The following is a 17,135-nucleotide window of genomic DNA, read 5'->3' on the forward strand; positions in this document are numbered from 1 at the left end:
CATCGATTACCACGTCTTTATTAAGTCCACAACCCTTTAAATGTAAAATTCACTCATTTTTAATTTCTTTTTTTTTTTTTTTACAAAGATCATTCATGTTGCATTGGCCCAGTCAAAGTCCTTTTTAAACCCCATTGTCCATTTTTTGACTTGAAAACTGATCTTCATTGATGTTCTTCATCCAGTCTGACTCAGCTTGAGCTGTTTTACAAAGACAAATTCGGTAAAATGGCAGCATACAGGTGTTAAGCTCTGCTTAGTTTGGATATATCAATGAATTAAGGGTTGGAACTTTAATCTGTTAATTTTTATTAATTAATTGCATCAATATCTTAAAGCAATTAAACACAATTTTGTTTTTTTCCATACAAAAGTCCAGAGTAGGAACCTTCGTGTTGTGTTTCTGGTACATCTGTAAATGTGACGCACAAGCGCCGTTTGAAAAAAAACAGCAATAGATGAGAAAACCACGTCTTTTTGACGTTAATTCTTTTCTTCAAAAAAAAAAGAAAAACAATGTAAAGGAACCCTAGAAAAACTATGAATGTGTTCAGGTTGTGCTAATAAGAGTTAGCCTCACAGTGAAGCTATTCTAGCCTGAAGTAGCATCTCAATGCTAATCATGTTGCAGCAGCTAACGGTAGTCCCCAATGCTAACGTTAGAATTGGAGCATTTAACTACAAACCCTGTAATTAAATATTAATCAAATCTCACAACTTAAATAGAAAAAAATTAAATGTGAAAAGTTTTAGTTGCGTGAATGTTTTTGCAAGACTTAACCGTCCAACTATTTGGTGTCCAGACCTGATAACTGGACGAACTCTTCCTTCAAAATAAAAGGTTTTATCACCTAATTCAAGCTTCTCTTCCTCTTCCGTAGAGACAGATTTAGTCTGATGACGTTTCTCTCCTCCTCCTTTAGGACTGAGGGCTACAGGCAGGTTCCCTACCACTACTACGAGGCGGGCAGCCGGGACGAGTGTGCAGAGTACCATCTGCACGAGAGCGCCCCCTACGGCGGACACCGCTTCATCACAGAGAAGTCAGTTTTTGCCAAGTGGGCCAAGACCCACTCCATCAAGTTCTTCAACCCTACGTGGCAGCTGTCGTGACCCCGGCCGACCCCAATGAGCACGAGAAAATCCGCACTACAACAAACACACACATCGGTTTTCAGATTTCTCCACATTTCTGTCATTTTGTCCCCATTTGGTTCTTCAGAATTAAGTGAAATCTGAAGACTAAACGTGGACATGCATCTTTCATACCTCCAGCTTCTTGGATTGTACGTTTTCAGCAGACGAATGTGGAACGCTCCCTGCTCTGCACTGGCAGAACCAAACATTTGCGGCTCTGTGAGTCCAGCAAAGAACGCCTTGAGAGGAAAAGACGTTATCTGGTGTTAACTCGTTTTGGATTTGGGGGGAAGAACTCCAACCGGACGATTTGTGTCGGCTTGGACGTCTCGTCAGCTTCTCTGCTGTTTCGCCTCCTGTCAGGTTGTAATTAATCTGTAACAAGCTTCGTTCAGGCTTTCATCTACTGAAGGCAGATGCTCTGTCAGTTTCATTTCGCATCGATCCGTTTAAAAAATCTTCAGCAAACAAGATTGTCTCACAAAGCGATCAAAAATCAGGTTGTAGGTAAAACCGGAGATGTAAACCGGCTTTGTTGTGTTTCAACCTGAAGATGTCGGCTCCTTTTTCATGCTTTAATCCAGTGAAGCTAAATTTCATTGTGGTTTTGGTTTTAGTCTCTGGAGGGTTTGCTGATTTACTGTGCCAATGACAATGTAAGCAGCACAGCACAGAGAGCGAGGTGCAATTAGAGAGTCCATCTCTCTGGAAGCAGTTTGTGCCCCTACAGAGGAGGAGATTTATGTGTGCAGTGAAACCATTTGAAGTTAATTGTATCCCATTATCATTTCGTGCCTGCAATATACTTTGCAGTTCATTGTATAGACAAAGAAGAAGATGCATTTGCTCTCTTCCTCTCATCTTTTCATCCAGCTTTGTGCCTCTTTGTGTAACACATCGCCGTGTGGACTTTATCCCGTTTGTCTCTGGGTGCAGCGCGCTCTTCTCTCGCTCAGTAACGTCTCATCGCATCTGTTGCAGGACGGTGAAGAATAACCAGTGGGTCTCTGCTGGGGCCTGTGGGACCAGCGATGACAGAGTCAAAGACTTCTAATTTAGGCAAGCAGTGAGATACTTGCTGCAGCGTAAGCAGACAGGATTGTCGTGGTTTGCAGGTCGGCTGTAGTCACATGTGAAAACTGGGCTAAAAGTTTGGAACAAAATGTGCATTGTTGGGCTTTAGAGCTGCTGGACAAAATCACGAAAATAATGTATAATGCTTAGCGAATAAGGACCAAAAGTGACACAATTCAGTACACAAGTACACTGCTTTTTATGGCTTTTTTTAAACCATAATCATCAAAACTGCAAGAACGACAGGCTGAAATACTCAAAGGGAGATTTCCCACCTGATAGTCCGGTAGATTTGGTCAGACTGGAGTCCAAAATTGCAACATTTGTTATATTTTCAGCTAATGTTGTTCGCTTTCAAAAGGAGTGCAACTTCCTTTTTCACAAAATGTAAACAAAAATGGAGTGACGTCAGATTTTAGTGGTTGTCTAACAAACGTTAGACTTTTGCGTTTGTTTTGATTGGATTTACCCAGAATGCCCTGTGCTGTAGTCCACTTCCTGCTTTTAGAGCGTTCTCTGGTCTGCTTGGTGTTCACAGATGCATTCAAACGGCACCAGAGTTCACTTTAATCAAATCGAGACCGAGGCTTTTAGGCGGACCAGAGTTTGCAGAGTTTGATTACACGTTCACATTTCCCCAAATGTTTCTAAATCAGGGGAGTCAAACTCATTTTCATTCTTAAAGGGCCGGTTGTGCCAGAATGTATTGATAAAAACTGTTCACGAACTGTTAAAATATCAATAAATCCTAAAAATTAAATATCATTGAACACCTTTTCAGTCCCCCCAGGATTTTGTTATTTTTTTGCAATAAAAATCAAAGTGCTAATTTGGAAATATTTGCGCTTATTTATGACGATACATGCGACTTCTTATTACTCGCTGTATAGATCATGGACTATAATCTGACATCAATTAAGGTTGAGGCAGCTGTTTAGTACAAGTAAGACAGTTTTTGACAGTTTTTGTCTGCAATAAACTCCCAATTATTAGCACAAAAAAGTGCAGTGATTTGTTGATGTTGCGTGAATTTCCACCATAATTTTCAAGAAACTGGAGGGACTGATTGATATAATTTGGTAGTAAACAGATAAAAACTGCCCTGATTTGATTGATAACATGATATTTTTAAGCTCACTTGGTGTTTAGTCAAGAATCTATAGGAACATATAAAAAGCTATGGAGGGCCAGATTTGGCCCACGGGCCTTAAGTTTGACACATGTGATCTAGACAAATCAACTAAAGTTTGATTAAAGTGAACTAAACAGGACTGGTGTGAATGAACCCTATTGTGTGATGAGTTTCACTTTCTGGAACAAATGAAAAAAATATCAATCTCTTTCACAATATACATTTTTTTCCAGCTGTTTTTGTATAAATAATGGATACGGCATGATGTTTATCTCCACTTAGACGTCTCACTGCAGCACAATGTTTACAGAAGTAAAAATGGACGTTTTTGGATCGATAAGTTGTTAAGCAATCAGAGCCAAAAGTATTATTACAAAATCATAACAAGAAGAAAGAAGTGTCGGCTCTTTTTGCTTCAGCCACTGTTTACATACGGATTTACCGCGTTTGGCTTCTTCTGGTGCTGAATTGTGACGCACGTCTCACGTCGATGATGTAAAAGTTGGATAAAATGTGACTGCAGACACATGTCAGATACGTATCTGATTTAGTACCACATATTAAAGTCTCACAAATTGGATATTTTTCCAGGCGAAAAGATTGGAGTTGGACCGTTCAGACTGCTGTGAAAATATCAGATTCGAGTTGCATTTGGCTCCTGTGTGAACGTAACTCTAAATGTAGGAAAAAACAAGCAGCTAAACATTGAACCACAGTAATAAAGTTTTGGTCGAGGTATGAAATATCTGCTTTTCCACGAACAAATGATATAGATTATTAAAAAAGAAAAAGGCATGTAATGGATTTTCTTCCTCAGCCGTGGATAAAAACATTAAGATGGAGCTGAAAGCCTGTTGGAAAACAAACCAGCGTTAATGTGCCTCAAGTTAAAGGGACCCCTGTGGAGTTTCCCCGCAAACAAACAGCAGCTTCAGTCACATTCAGTCAAAATGCATTCTGTTAAGTTGTGTTCAGCAGACGCGGTAATTAAACTCCTTTAAGACTTTCTTTCAGCTGCCTTTAAACCACAGAAATAACAGCCTGCAGAGCCACAATAAAAAACACAAATTCAGCACCGCATAATGCAGGAGATGATCTTTATCACTGCTTATAAAGTCATTGTAGGAATTTGATCTGTTTTTAAAAACAGAAGTGGGTAATATTAGACTTTAAAGTATAAAAACTTATAGCATTAGGATTTTCATACTGCAGATAGAAACTCACAAATCAACAAACAAAACAGAAATCTCTGCAAAATGCAGAATATTTCAGGATTTGTCAGTTTGAGGAGGTAATCTAAAAAACTTTGGGTTGTGTTTTTAATCATTAGAGACATGATAATGCAAGAAAACATGATTAAATATCAATGAACTCTAAATTATAATGAACATTTAACACCAGAAGGCATTTTAAATATTCAAAGTAAATAAACAAAAAACAGAAACAACAATCACAATTAATTATGAAATGTCTGTAATCCAAATTGTCCTTCAAAAAGTTATGCAGAATTCACTTTTTGCTAGTTTAATGTCCATTTGGTCTTAACTGTTCTAGTGGTTTAAAAAAACACCAGATTTTGGCAATATGTTTGTTTTCTGGTGTTTCAAAATCCTCCCGATTATTGAGTCACATTCTATAGGCACTGCGCCGTTACCTAGCAACCCCAGCCAAGCCCAGCCCCGTTGCTTAGCAACACAAGCACATTTGGTCAGCTGGTATTAACACTGTATGTACTGTACAATGGCAGCTGGAAAAGATAAGTGCTTTGTTGTTAACTTGCCATCCAGAAACCACTTTCTGCATTTAGTTGGCTGTGCAGGAGGCTCTACTTCTGCTTTTCAAAGATGTACAGTTGTATAATATTCCCGTGCGAGTGTAAATGTTGAGTTGAGCAGCAGATAATTTGGATCTAAAGTGGCACCAGGGTACTTTTATGGTCTAAACGCTCTAAACCTTCCCTTATAATCCGTGAAGTTGTATTAAAATCTACATTATTATGTAGAAAAATCATGACATTTTTCACCGCATCAGCCACACCTAGTCCATTCCTTCTCTGAGTTTTCAAACGTGTTTGTCTGCAGGAAATCCCTATGAAGTTTAATAGCACAGCAAACATTCAGACTGTGCACACCTCAGTAAAACAGCTAATATTGATTATATGTCTTAGCTGCTGAATTTACAGCTATAAGGGGCTCGGCATATTAATCTGTCAGTAGCTGTTATATTTTGCTGTAGATATTGTATCTTAAAAAATCCAGCCTTTTAGAAACATCCTGAGGAGTCCTTGAGAGACAACACAGCTGCTCCAGTGATTCATCCGTTCAGTAATTGTGCTTATTTCTCCAAGAGATGCACCGAATGATGAGCTCCATAAAACTGCTGTATGCATTAATCTGTTTGTGGGTTTAGGCTCCTTATTAGTCTGCAGAGATAAGCTTTAACTCACAAAGCTAAAGCTAAAGTAATTGTTTTAATTTGGCAAATAAATTCCAGTGTTTATCAGAAACTAAATGTATAGAGATTAACTTCCTGCCTACTGGCAGTCGATAAAGCAAATGAAGGCTAACGCGACTAAAAGCTCAGGAAGAGTTTTGTTTTAGCTCCGTTTTCACTGGAATGGTGATTATAGTTCACCTGCAAATCATGGCGTATTTGTAGTTGCAACAGGTGCGTGGCGTTCCTGCGTCACCTTGCCGCTCGTTGGAAATCAGCAAAATGTAAAAGTGTCCTGTTTTAAATTCCTGAGCTGGACTGGAGGTTTTGGGGGTTGGTCCGGGTCAGCGTTCCCAGCGCCGCGCCGACGGGCTTCACCAACAGCTGGGAGTCGAGTTTCCGCTGAACAATACAGCCTGAAAGAGTTGAGGACTTCGTTCTGCTCCGGAGGGAAACCGCACTGCAAAAAACACAAAATCTCACCAACTGCTTTTGGTAGAGATGAAAAACTGAAAGCCAGCGATTCAATTCCAGTTTTTAGGCTCATGATTTGTTTCAGAAGAGATTCGGATGTTTTAGATTCTCTGTAAATTTTGTGACCGATAATACATTTATTTAAAACAGTACTTAGGCCTGCCACAATAAGCAATAAATCAGTTAATCACATAATAAATTAAAATAAGCTCAATAGTTTCCATTTGGAGGATTTATTGTTGTTCTTTTCGCTGTTTTTATAAAAAAAACTGGATGACAACCAGACCCTTTTATGAAGGACAGTTTCGTTTACAGAGATTTCATAAATCCTTTTATGAAATGAACTATGTCATAAAATAAAATAATTTTATGAAAATATCTTTATTACAAAAAAAATATCTTAAACTATAATTTTACAAAAAATTAAACAGATTAAAAGTCGATTTTTGAGCATTTTGAATTGATTCAGATTTTTTTCAGCACCACTCATTTTTGGTCTATTGCAAATATCTTACTAGAAAAATCTAGCAAATATCTAATAAGTCAAAACTAACTTTTAAGTAACTTTTAAGCAAGATATGTTTTTTAAGTAAATAATTCATTCATATTGATCAGATTATTTCCCGTATGACATGGGAAACATATCTTGTTGTAAATGAAATGATCTGCCAGTGGAACTAGAACTTTTTCATCGATATTAAGGAATGATTTACTTAAAACAAGCTCTTATATGATGCCTAAAAGTTATTAGTAAGTTAGTTTTGTCTTATTTTAAATGTCCTAAGACATTTTCTCTAGAAATTAGACCAAAAATACTTGGTAGGATTTTGTGTTTTTGCAGTGCAGCCCCTGCAGTCGTGCATGTTTCCAGATTAACAACCATTCCTCTGGATTTTCCGTCTCAGCCTGGATTGTACAGTCATCTGGCAGCTCTTCATCACTCTTACCACTGCAGCACACACTGTAACCACGTTTCACTCAGTGGGGAACGTTCTCCTGTTTTATCATCATCTAATGTGACTTTAACAGGACTTTTATTACTTCAGTTCAAGATTTGCTCCAAGACTTTTGTTGTATTTTTTTTTTCTTTTAATAACAGTTGCCTTTATTGTATTTTGTGTGCAGTTTTTTTTTGTGTGTGGCTTATTTTCTGATCAGCAAACGTACAAACACCCATGAAAGAATATGTTTTGTTGAATTATCAGTCGATTACAGTCATATCATAAGTTCCAATGGGACTGAATGTGGAGATTGAGAAGATTTTACTACCTTAAAATGATCTTAAAGTTTTGTCTTGACAAAAGAAATTAGAGGGAAATTGTAGCAACGTGGCTTGATAACAAAATAAAAAATGAAATTAAACAGCAAGGACCTTTAACATTCACTAATTAACATCATATATCTTGCTTTGTGCAAAGTACAAGGGACAAAAAGGTCAGGCTGACATTTTCTGTTGGTTTCTGTGTTATTTCAGCATAAAAGATGTTTCAACTCTGTTAAATTACTCTTCTGAAAATAAGTTGGAAAATATTCAAAACAATGTTGTGCTCATGTTATAACTGAAAAAGATCTGACAATGGAAGTAGCATTTTTTTAAATCAAAATTCAAGAGTTACTTGTAAGTTTTGTCTTTTTTCAGGTGTACTAAGATATTTTCATTTGAAACTAGACAAAAAATACTTACAGCTTTTGTGAAACTTGTAAGATTGAAAAACCTTTAAAAGAGTTTTATATAAATTTGTCTGCAAAGTTCTTGATGCCTCAATTATTCCTATTTTGTTTCACCTCCATGTAATCCTTCAGTCTCTTTGTGCATCTACAGTGGGCGAGTCAAACTCATTTTCGTTTTGGACCAAATCCAGATCATAAATGCTCTTAAAGGGCCGGTTGTACCAGAACGTATTGATAAAACCTGATCACAAACTGTTAAAATACCAATCAATTCTTAAAGTTAAATAATATTATTGAACATCTTTTCAGTCCCTCCAGGATTTTTTTGCAATAAAAATCAAAGTGTTTGTTGCACTAATTTGGAAATATTTACACTTATTTATGACGGTAAATGCAACTTTTATTCCTCGCTGTTTAGATCGTGGACTGTAATCTGACATCAATTAAGGCTGAGGCAGCTGTTTAGTAAAAGTAAAAAATTTTGACAATTTTTGAGAAAAATCTGCGATAAACTCCCAATTATGTATTGGCGCAAAAAATGTATTTTGATTTGTTGATTTTGCATGAATTTCCATGGTAATTCTCAAGAACCTGGAGGGACTGATTGATATAATTTGGCAGTAAACAAATAAAATCTGCATTGATTTGATTGATAACATAATATTTTATATCTACATAAAAAGCTACTGCGGGCCGTATTTGGCCCACGGGCCTCGAGTTTGACCCATGTGGTCTACAGGATTTCTGAAGGTTTTTCTGTGAACTCTGGCTGCTTTTCACTCATCTTCAGCTGTCTGTGAATCCATCTAACTCTGACATTTTATTCGTAAAACGGTTCCTAAACTCAAAGGGAGAATCAGGGCTGTGTTAACAAATAGCCAGAGAATTGAATAGATATTTACATTTTGCTGCCAGTCTGCTGCCACACAGACACATTTATTAAGTAAATAGTGATTCAGCGTTATCTTTCTGCCCACACAATGTTATATCCAGCTAACTCCGACTGCCGCTGTCACAGTTTGTAGGACTTTGAGTTAAATTTATCTGATTTCTGTAATGTGGTTGGTTGTAATGCTCTGGATTTAACTGTGGTGTTTAGCTCTTTGTGCTTATTTATGTTACCATTTATCTTTGTGTTTCCTCACTACATCAGCCTAGCCTTTCCTTTTCTCAGTAATCACCTTCCTCTGTGTTTGCATTCAGTCATTGTCAGATCTACTTCTTCCTCATCGGTTTTCTTCTTTTTATTCACCTTTTGTGCTTCTTGCTGCTCTTTCCAAGTGATAAAAGTTGTAGAAATGATCAAATAACAAAATTCCTTAAACTGATGTTACACCATGTAGACACTCTGTCTGCAGTGATGAAGATTATCTCGCTTTGACATGCTAAAGTAGGGGAGTTTAAACTTTTTTAAATGAAATAATACTAATTTAGCAATTATCTATCAAATATAAAACCACTTAGAACTTGAGTGGGCCTTTATCATATCATTTATCGTGATAAATTTCTTATCATAATCAGAATTCTGATTTATTGTCGACACGATATGTTCAAATGATATGTTTGAATGTTTAAAAAACAATAAGTGGGATTGTTAATTTTGCTTTTTTTTCTTAAATCAGAGCATCAGTAAATATCAATATCTTTGAAAATATGATTAAATCCAGTTACTGTGTGATACAGATCACTAGTGTCCTAAAGAAGCGTATTGCACATGGATTTGATTTTTCAGAGCACTATTTTTGTTTTGGGAGCTATAATTGCTCTATAATGCTGTTACAGCCATACAGTAATAAATAGCCACTTTTTTCATTATTATCATAACATACCACAAAATATTGTGATAAAACTTTGAGTCCATATCTTCCACCTCTACTTAGGGGAAACCATATGTTACACTCCTACGTTCGTCTCAGCTCCAGTAGATTCATGACGGACACATTCAGGTTCACTGTATTGATTCTAACAAAAGAGGAAATCCAGTTGGTGGTTAACATCAGTCCTATACATTAAATAAAATAGAACAAATAACCCTAAACAAACTACAAAGCAATAACTCCCAGTGAGCAGTTAATGGCATTTAACAGTTATAAAATTAAAGATAGCTAACATAACAGTTAAAGACATTTATAAAACACAGCAAAATTACTCATGAAACACTGTGTATTACTAAATTTGTATAAAATATATGTTACAATATAATATTTGTAAACAAAACACTGAGTTATCCTAATACATGCCACCGTTACCGACGGCAACAGAAAAAAAGGGGGAGGAGCTGCCAGTTACCGGTTGCTATGGTAACCACCAACTGCCAAGAGCAGCACAACAGAACTGAACACACCAATAAATGTCTGGAGAAACAACGTGTTGACTAAACAAAATAAATTCAAACAAAAAATAAAGACATTTTGACTAACTTAACATCTACAGTATTGTTAAAAGTAAAACCTTGTTGCACTTAGACTGATTATAGAGCCCCAAACTTTCAGCCCAAGATGGTCAAATGATGAGTAAACATGAAATAAACAAAGAAGTAGCCGAGCATACAGCCCACGTCTTGCATCCTAACACAAACTAACATGGCCTCATCTCAAATGATACAAAATCCATGTTTTTTTCTAGTTTAATCACACATAAAGCATATTTTTATGTGTAAAAATATGGCTTTCACATACTGAGACAGATGTATATTTTTAGGCCCAACACTTTTTCACTATTCTATTTGTTCAGATTTAATTTTTATAAGCATTTACTGAACAATGATTCAGAGTCTGAAATGAGCATCAGAGTATAAAAGCATTCAAGTATGAACAAATACTTTCAGAACAAATGTTGATCGGGACAAATTCAATAAAATATTTTACTTCATCAGAAAGAAACATAATGAAATGAAGGATGGTTTCATAATTTGACATTGCATCAGATATATAAAAGGTAAACATAATTACTTACAGCTTCAGATATAATTTAAATTTCTTGTAAATTTAGATTCGGATGCAATCAGGTCTCATGCAAGAGTGAATACTTTGTTTCCAGTCATCTTCATTCAGTGTATTTTGTCTTATTTGAGCTCTGATTCTGGCATGATTCTGCACATCTGGATGGAGAATAACACAAACTGCTCTATATTTTAACACTCCATCCCCTTAAAAACACATTAGATTTACCCAGCGGTGTCCTAAGCAATTTAAAAATACATCAGTGACAGTGCAGGGGTCAGTATGTTGCCTAAAAACTGTTTGGCTGAGACCCAGAACACTGAATTTCAAAACCAGAGTTTAAGACTCAAGAACAGTGAGTCTCTGTCTCTTCAGCTAAGGGAACATGATGAAATATTAAAATATCTATATTTTATTTTATATATTTTTTGAGAATTCAACCCAAATCATATTAAATATACTGAAACCCAGGTGTTAACTTCCTTATAATCAGGATTTTCTACTGCTTAGTTTTGAATCTATTTTTTCCATTTAAATTTTGCCTGTTTTTATTCACAGCCTCCACTTGTTTAGATCCATCCTTCCTCTAACCTTTTTTTTATTTGCTGTCTAAATGTAAATGAGGAGAAAAAGAAAGAAAGAAGAAGAAACAAGTGTTCAAGCAAACTGAAGGTCATTTGATAATAAAAATAATTGAAAAGCTGCTGGCTTCTAATTAAAGCGAGCCGCACAGACGGGAATTTTGTCTCATCTTTCCTCCTGTTTTGGGAGGCGATTACTGCCTCCTCTCGGACTCAGGAGCAGCTCCTTAAAGAACTTCTAATTGTCTGATTTCAATTCTTTGTGAAGCGTTTTACTCCTTCATGAATTCAGCTGCCAATTTCTCAAAGTGCTTTCTCGCAACGGTATTTCTGTCACCTCCTTTCTTGTGCTTTTTGTTTTGCATTGTAGCACTCCTTTCCTTTAAATCATTCAGGTCAAGTGTCCTTGTAAAATTGTATCACAGGGAGTGTTTGAGCTGCACAGAATGTGTTTTTCTTTTTTTTTTTTAACACATCCAACGCGGTCCTGCTGTCCGGGGAGAAAACGCTGCATGTTGTGGAAGCGTGTGTTTTGTTCAGAAGTGGTTATATGTTTGTTAGTCTGTCATTTGCTGTCTGCTTTTTAGCTATAATTAGATTCACTGTGAATGTTCTTATTATTTCTGATGTAAATTCTGTCCTCTGTGTGTTTTATTCTCTTTTCGGGGATTAAAGAAATCCATCAAACAATCTTTGTGTGATTAAATTCCTCTCAAGACAAAACCGAGTGTGCAGAATGAGAATACACCCGGCTCGGTGACGCGCTCATGGTCCATGAATGTGGGTCTCAGGCGCAGCTGTCACGTCACATCAGGCGTCTTGTTAGATTTTTAAAAACGAGCCGAGACGGTGCTGAGTCCAGACTTTTCCTGACAGCTGCGGTTTGGATGTAATCTGTGCACAAATGAACGGGAGCTTGATTATCGATGCACTCGTTTGTGTTCTTTCCGCCACAGCAATCCATAAAATATGAAGAGGAGAAATTAAAGGACTAGCTGATACAATCCCTCTAATTTATGACAGCAGAAATGTTTTGCAAGTGAATGAGGCTGGAGGATGGTTTTGAAGACATAAACACTTCACTGCAAAACTCTAACACTTACCAAGTATCTTTGTTCTACTTTTGATTGCAAATATCTTTGAAATAAGTCAAACTAAATTACAAGTTACTTTTAAAAGCTTGTTTTTGGGGTGTGCTGTGGTGGTGCAGGGGTTAAGCACAACTCGCATATGGAGGCCTCAGTCCTCAATGCAGCCATCATGGGCTCGATTCTTGACCTTGGCAACCTTTACTGCATGTCTTCCCACTTTCCTGTCAAATAAAAGCCACTAGAGCCAAAAAAAAACCCCAAATCAAGTCAACTGTTTATACTTTACACAATTTTTACTTGACTTTTAGATCTGTCTGTTCTGCTTGGTTTAAATGCCAGTGAGCTGGTATCTAAATGTGAAATGCTTGTTTTCAGTCAATCATTTCTTAATATTGATGGAAAAAGTACCTTTTTACCTAGATTTTTTCCACTTTTAGCAAGACATTTTTCTCATATTATTAGTGAAATGCAGACACCGATGTGGTTAGCAGGTCATCAAACTGGGCTCAGCTGAGACGACCCTCGTCAGCGCCCAGCCAGCTTACAAAACTCACAACACCTCTGAATTATCTGGCAAATTCAAACAATTGCCCGACGGCGACATTCTGTTGTTTTCAGTAAATAAAATCTAGTCACTCACTATTTCATCCGCCATTGTTCAAAGTAACTGAGTGAAGGAAAAAAGCCAAGAGGCTCCAACACGCTTTGTGCCGCCATCAGCTGTCACCGTTGTTTGTTCAATAGAAACTGAACACAAAATTTTCAGCAAAGACATTTGAGCCTCTGTTATGTTTCCAGAAGCTTTCACTACATAATACTTTGGTGTGACTTTCTCAGTTTCATCCATCACAGTACAGAGACTGCAAAAAGGAAAACAACGGCTGATATTGACGCGCGTCCAGAGCAAAATGTCAAGACTCACTTCAAAGTGCAAACGTGTCCAACTTGATGTGTTTTTGACGTGCGAAGCGTTCGGTGTGAACGAATGCAGCAGAAGGCGTTCAACAGTGAAGGTCATTGGTTGTACTGCATTTCATTTAGGGCAATCGGTATAAAGGGACCTGGAATACATTTGTACGCCACACTTTTCAGATTCCTATTGTCGTTCACCCTAAAATAATGCCCTACTTTATGTTTTATGCTGGAATCCATCGTAAACCCAGTAAAATACTCACATGGCACTAAATCAAATGTCAGTCCTGTAAAGTTGCTTTGTGATTTAATGTTCAAAGTTAAACTAGTTTATCAAAGTCTGGTTCTAATGAAGTGAAAGTCTGGCTACATTTTTCTCAGTTGCATTTTGTCACGTGGTCCATGGATGAAAATGAACCAGTGATTCCTTTACTCCATAGTTAGTTTGTTGCAATTATAAGAGTCTCCTTTAGCATCAATCAGGTTTAAGACATATTAATTCCTGCTCTACTTCTCCAGTGACAACCGGTTTGCTGAATTAGATCAAGGTGGATTTTTTTTTTCTCTGACTGGGCAATTAAAAAGAAAAGGGAATTAAGCATCTCCTTACTATACGTGGCTTGTTTTTAGACTAATCTCTGCATGCAGAGCCTAAGAGGATCCCAGGTGTTTTGTTGTCTCCTATTTATCAAAAGGATACACAGTACAGGTAAAGTAAACATGTCTGACGCTGTGGCGCCCCTTCTGACCTCAGCTTAATTTATTAACAGTGAGCTGCTGTCTGCCAGCGCTGCGCATCAGCAGCAGAGTCTCCTGTCCTCTAAAGAGTCATCCAGTCGCATTAACAAACAGAAACAGCTTTACAGAAACTCCTCCAGGCTCTTCGTCATTCCTGCGTAACGAAAACCGAGAAGCACAGGAGCAGAGTCTGACGGAGATCAAGATGCTAAAATGTCAACCTCAGAAAATTCAAGACATGCTATACCATACTGCAGCTATGCTACACCTGACACGTTATGATATCTACCATAGCGGAGCATTCACCATCCGCCACTGATTATAGAGCCTCAAACTTTCAGCCCAAAATGGTCAATGATGAAAAAATCTGAAGTAAACAAAGAACCAGCCGAGCATACAGCACAAACTAACATGGCCTCTTCTCAAATTATACACAATCCATCGGGTTTTTTTCTATTTTAATTACATAGTAAGGAATATTTTTACGTGTCACAACATCTTTAAACTGAGGATATGGCTTTTAGATACCGACACAGACGTTTATTTTTAGGCCCAACACTTTTTCACTCCTCTACTTGTTCAGATTGCATTTTTTATAAGTATTTAACAGAACAATAATTGACAGTCTAAAATGAGCATCAGAGCGTAAATGACTGATAAAGCATTCAAGTATGAACAAACATCTTGAAATACATTCAGAACAAATGTTGATTTGGACAAATTCAATAAAATATTTTACTTCATCAGAAAGTAAAATATAATGAAATGAAGGATGGTTTCATAATTCAACATAGCATTGGAAATATGAAAGGTAAACATAATTACTTACAGCTTCAGATATAATTTAAATAGCTTGTAAATTTAGATTCGGATGCAATCAGGTCTCATGCAAGAGCGAATACTTTGTTTCCAGTCATCTTCATTCAGTGTATTTTGTCTTATTTGAGCTCTGATTCTGGCATGATTCTGCACATCTGGATGGAGAATAACACAAACTGCTCTATATTTTAACACTCCATCCCCTTAAAAACACATTAGATTTACCCAGCGGTGTCCTAAGCAATTAAAAATACATCCTACCATACAACACCATACCGTACCACCTGAAGTTATAGAGCACTGTAAAATAAACTAAGGTCCACAAAGAGTTGTACAAATGAAAATTACATAAAAATAATAAAAAAGAAACATGTTTAAGAAAGAGTCAACCTCTTAAAATTTGCCAAAGGTTTCAGAAAATAAATATGTTTTAAAAAAATTAATGGACTCAAAAGGACAGATTATTCCAGACGGTTGGGGTCTCAGCCCAACAGAGCACATTAGGGTTGTGGTGTATTTGTGGAGATAGCCATCATAGATGTCCAGCCGACAAACATGAAGTAATCCTGTGTTGTGTTATCATCTCACTGTGGAGCCAACATCTCAAAGGTATTTTCCTGACACCTTGTTGAATCTTTCCCACAAAGAATTATGGCAGCTCAGAAGGGAAGAAGCAGCTCTAACCCAGTACGTAATAAAAATATTGATTTGAAATCAGCAGAAATGTTTAAATTGAGGTAGCGCTTAGTGACAGTGCATCATGATGGCTAATAAACCAAAGGTGTCAGGGATCCACACGTTTTCAGCTGTCTTTGTGAGAGTCTCAGAAGGTACAGTGACAAGGGTGATGTATTAACTAATAACCAAATGGCTGCGAGCGTTGCTACCGAGCCCATTCATTTCTGTAAAGTGCTGTATACACAGAGCTGTGCAGGAGTAATGGACATGATGTAATTTATAATGCCGGGAGAACTAATGAGCTGCTGGAGAAGTGTTTTTTTTTTTTTAGTACCCTTTACTTTAAAGAAAGACAAAAATCTGGCATTTTACTTTAGGCTTCGCTCACACTGCAGCCTGTAGAGAAACAATTCCCATTTTTTGCCAAATTGGATTTTTATTTTTGCCACGGTCGTTCACACTTCCAAAAACATGCGATCTGTATGTGAACGAAAGTGTCCCGCACGCCCAGTAGAGGGCGCAATAACGTCACACAGAGAGCGTTCTCAGCAGTGCTTTACCAACTGCCAGAAGAAGAAGAAGAAGAAGCAGAAGAAGAAGAAGAAGAAGAAGTACCGTAGTTAGTGCTCAGTGTTTGCGGAAGTAAACATGGAGGCTAACGATGGAGCATAGCTTACGATTTTAAAGTTGTTGTCGATCGGAGCCAATATATTAACAACTTAATCCTCATTATAGTCCTCCGTACCGTCATGGTGGTTGTTTTTCCTTCCATTTGTGAGTATCAGGAAGCAGAATAGTGACGTTTGTCGAGTATCAGTGACGTTCAATTCGGATGAACGCGACCTGGACGTTAAATCGCTTTTGAATCGGATAGTATCGGATCCCCAAGTGGACTGGGTCGCATTGGAAAATAGTCCATAGTGTTGTTTAGACTGTCGTGAAAAGATCGGATACAGGTCAGATTAAGGCAAAAATAAATAAATAAAAATATGAATTGAGTCACTTCGGGCTGCAGTGTGAACTCAGTCTTACTCGCACCGATTAAACTCACTTAAAGTACAATCTGAATCGATACTCGCCCCTTCCTCCTCTCCCAACAGCTCGTGTATTTTAGGATTTTCTGTTGCATTCGCAGATGAAATTGTGCAAGGACAATGAGACGATCAGGATGGATTCCATGTGTGCAAATTTGTTCATGCTGAGCGTTTGACCTCTGAAACATGTTAGAGAAATGTGCTCTCCAGGGCCAGATGGTGCTGCGGAATATACAATTACTGTAGCTCAGGGACGCTTAAGAAGAAAAACTGTGAAATATGAGAGATGAGGGGAAGAAAGAGAGGTGGAAGGTCCTAACTGTACAAATATTAGCTTTTTCTGCTCTGCCTTTGAAAATATTTGAATGGAGCTCGTTTTGTTTAACAGCCTCATAAAAATTCTTTAATGCTTGAATGGC

At 37.3% G+C, this 17,135-nt stretch overlaps 1 protein-coding gene across 1 annotated transcript in view; it reads left to right on the plus strand.

Annotated features, from left to right (window-relative positions):
* st6galnac3 (ST6 (alpha-N-acetyl-neuraminyl-2,3-beta-galactosyl-1,3)-N-acetylgalactosaminide alpha-2,6-sialyltransferase 3) overlaps positions 1-12,134 on the plus strand; it is a 91,939-nt gene extending 79,805 nt beyond the window's left edge. The window contains exon 5 of the mRNA XM_014994748.2: positions 924-12,134. Within this exon, the coding sequence (XP_014850234.1) occupies positions 924-1,113 (190 nt within the window). The 3' untranslated portion in view covers positions 1,114-12,134. The remainder of the gene's footprint in view (positions 1-923) is intronic.
* Positions 12,135-17,135: the final 5,001 nt, after the last annotated feature.

This window comes from Poecilia mexicana, unplaced genomic scaffold, assembly GCF_051168715.1.
Source record: "Poecilia mexicana isolate PSO_F unplaced genomic scaffold, ASM5116871v1 scaffold_17, whole genome shotgun sequence".
Taxonomy (NCBI): Eukaryota; Metazoa; Chordata; class Actinopteri; order Cyprinodontiformes; family Poeciliidae; genus Poecilia; species Poecilia mexicana.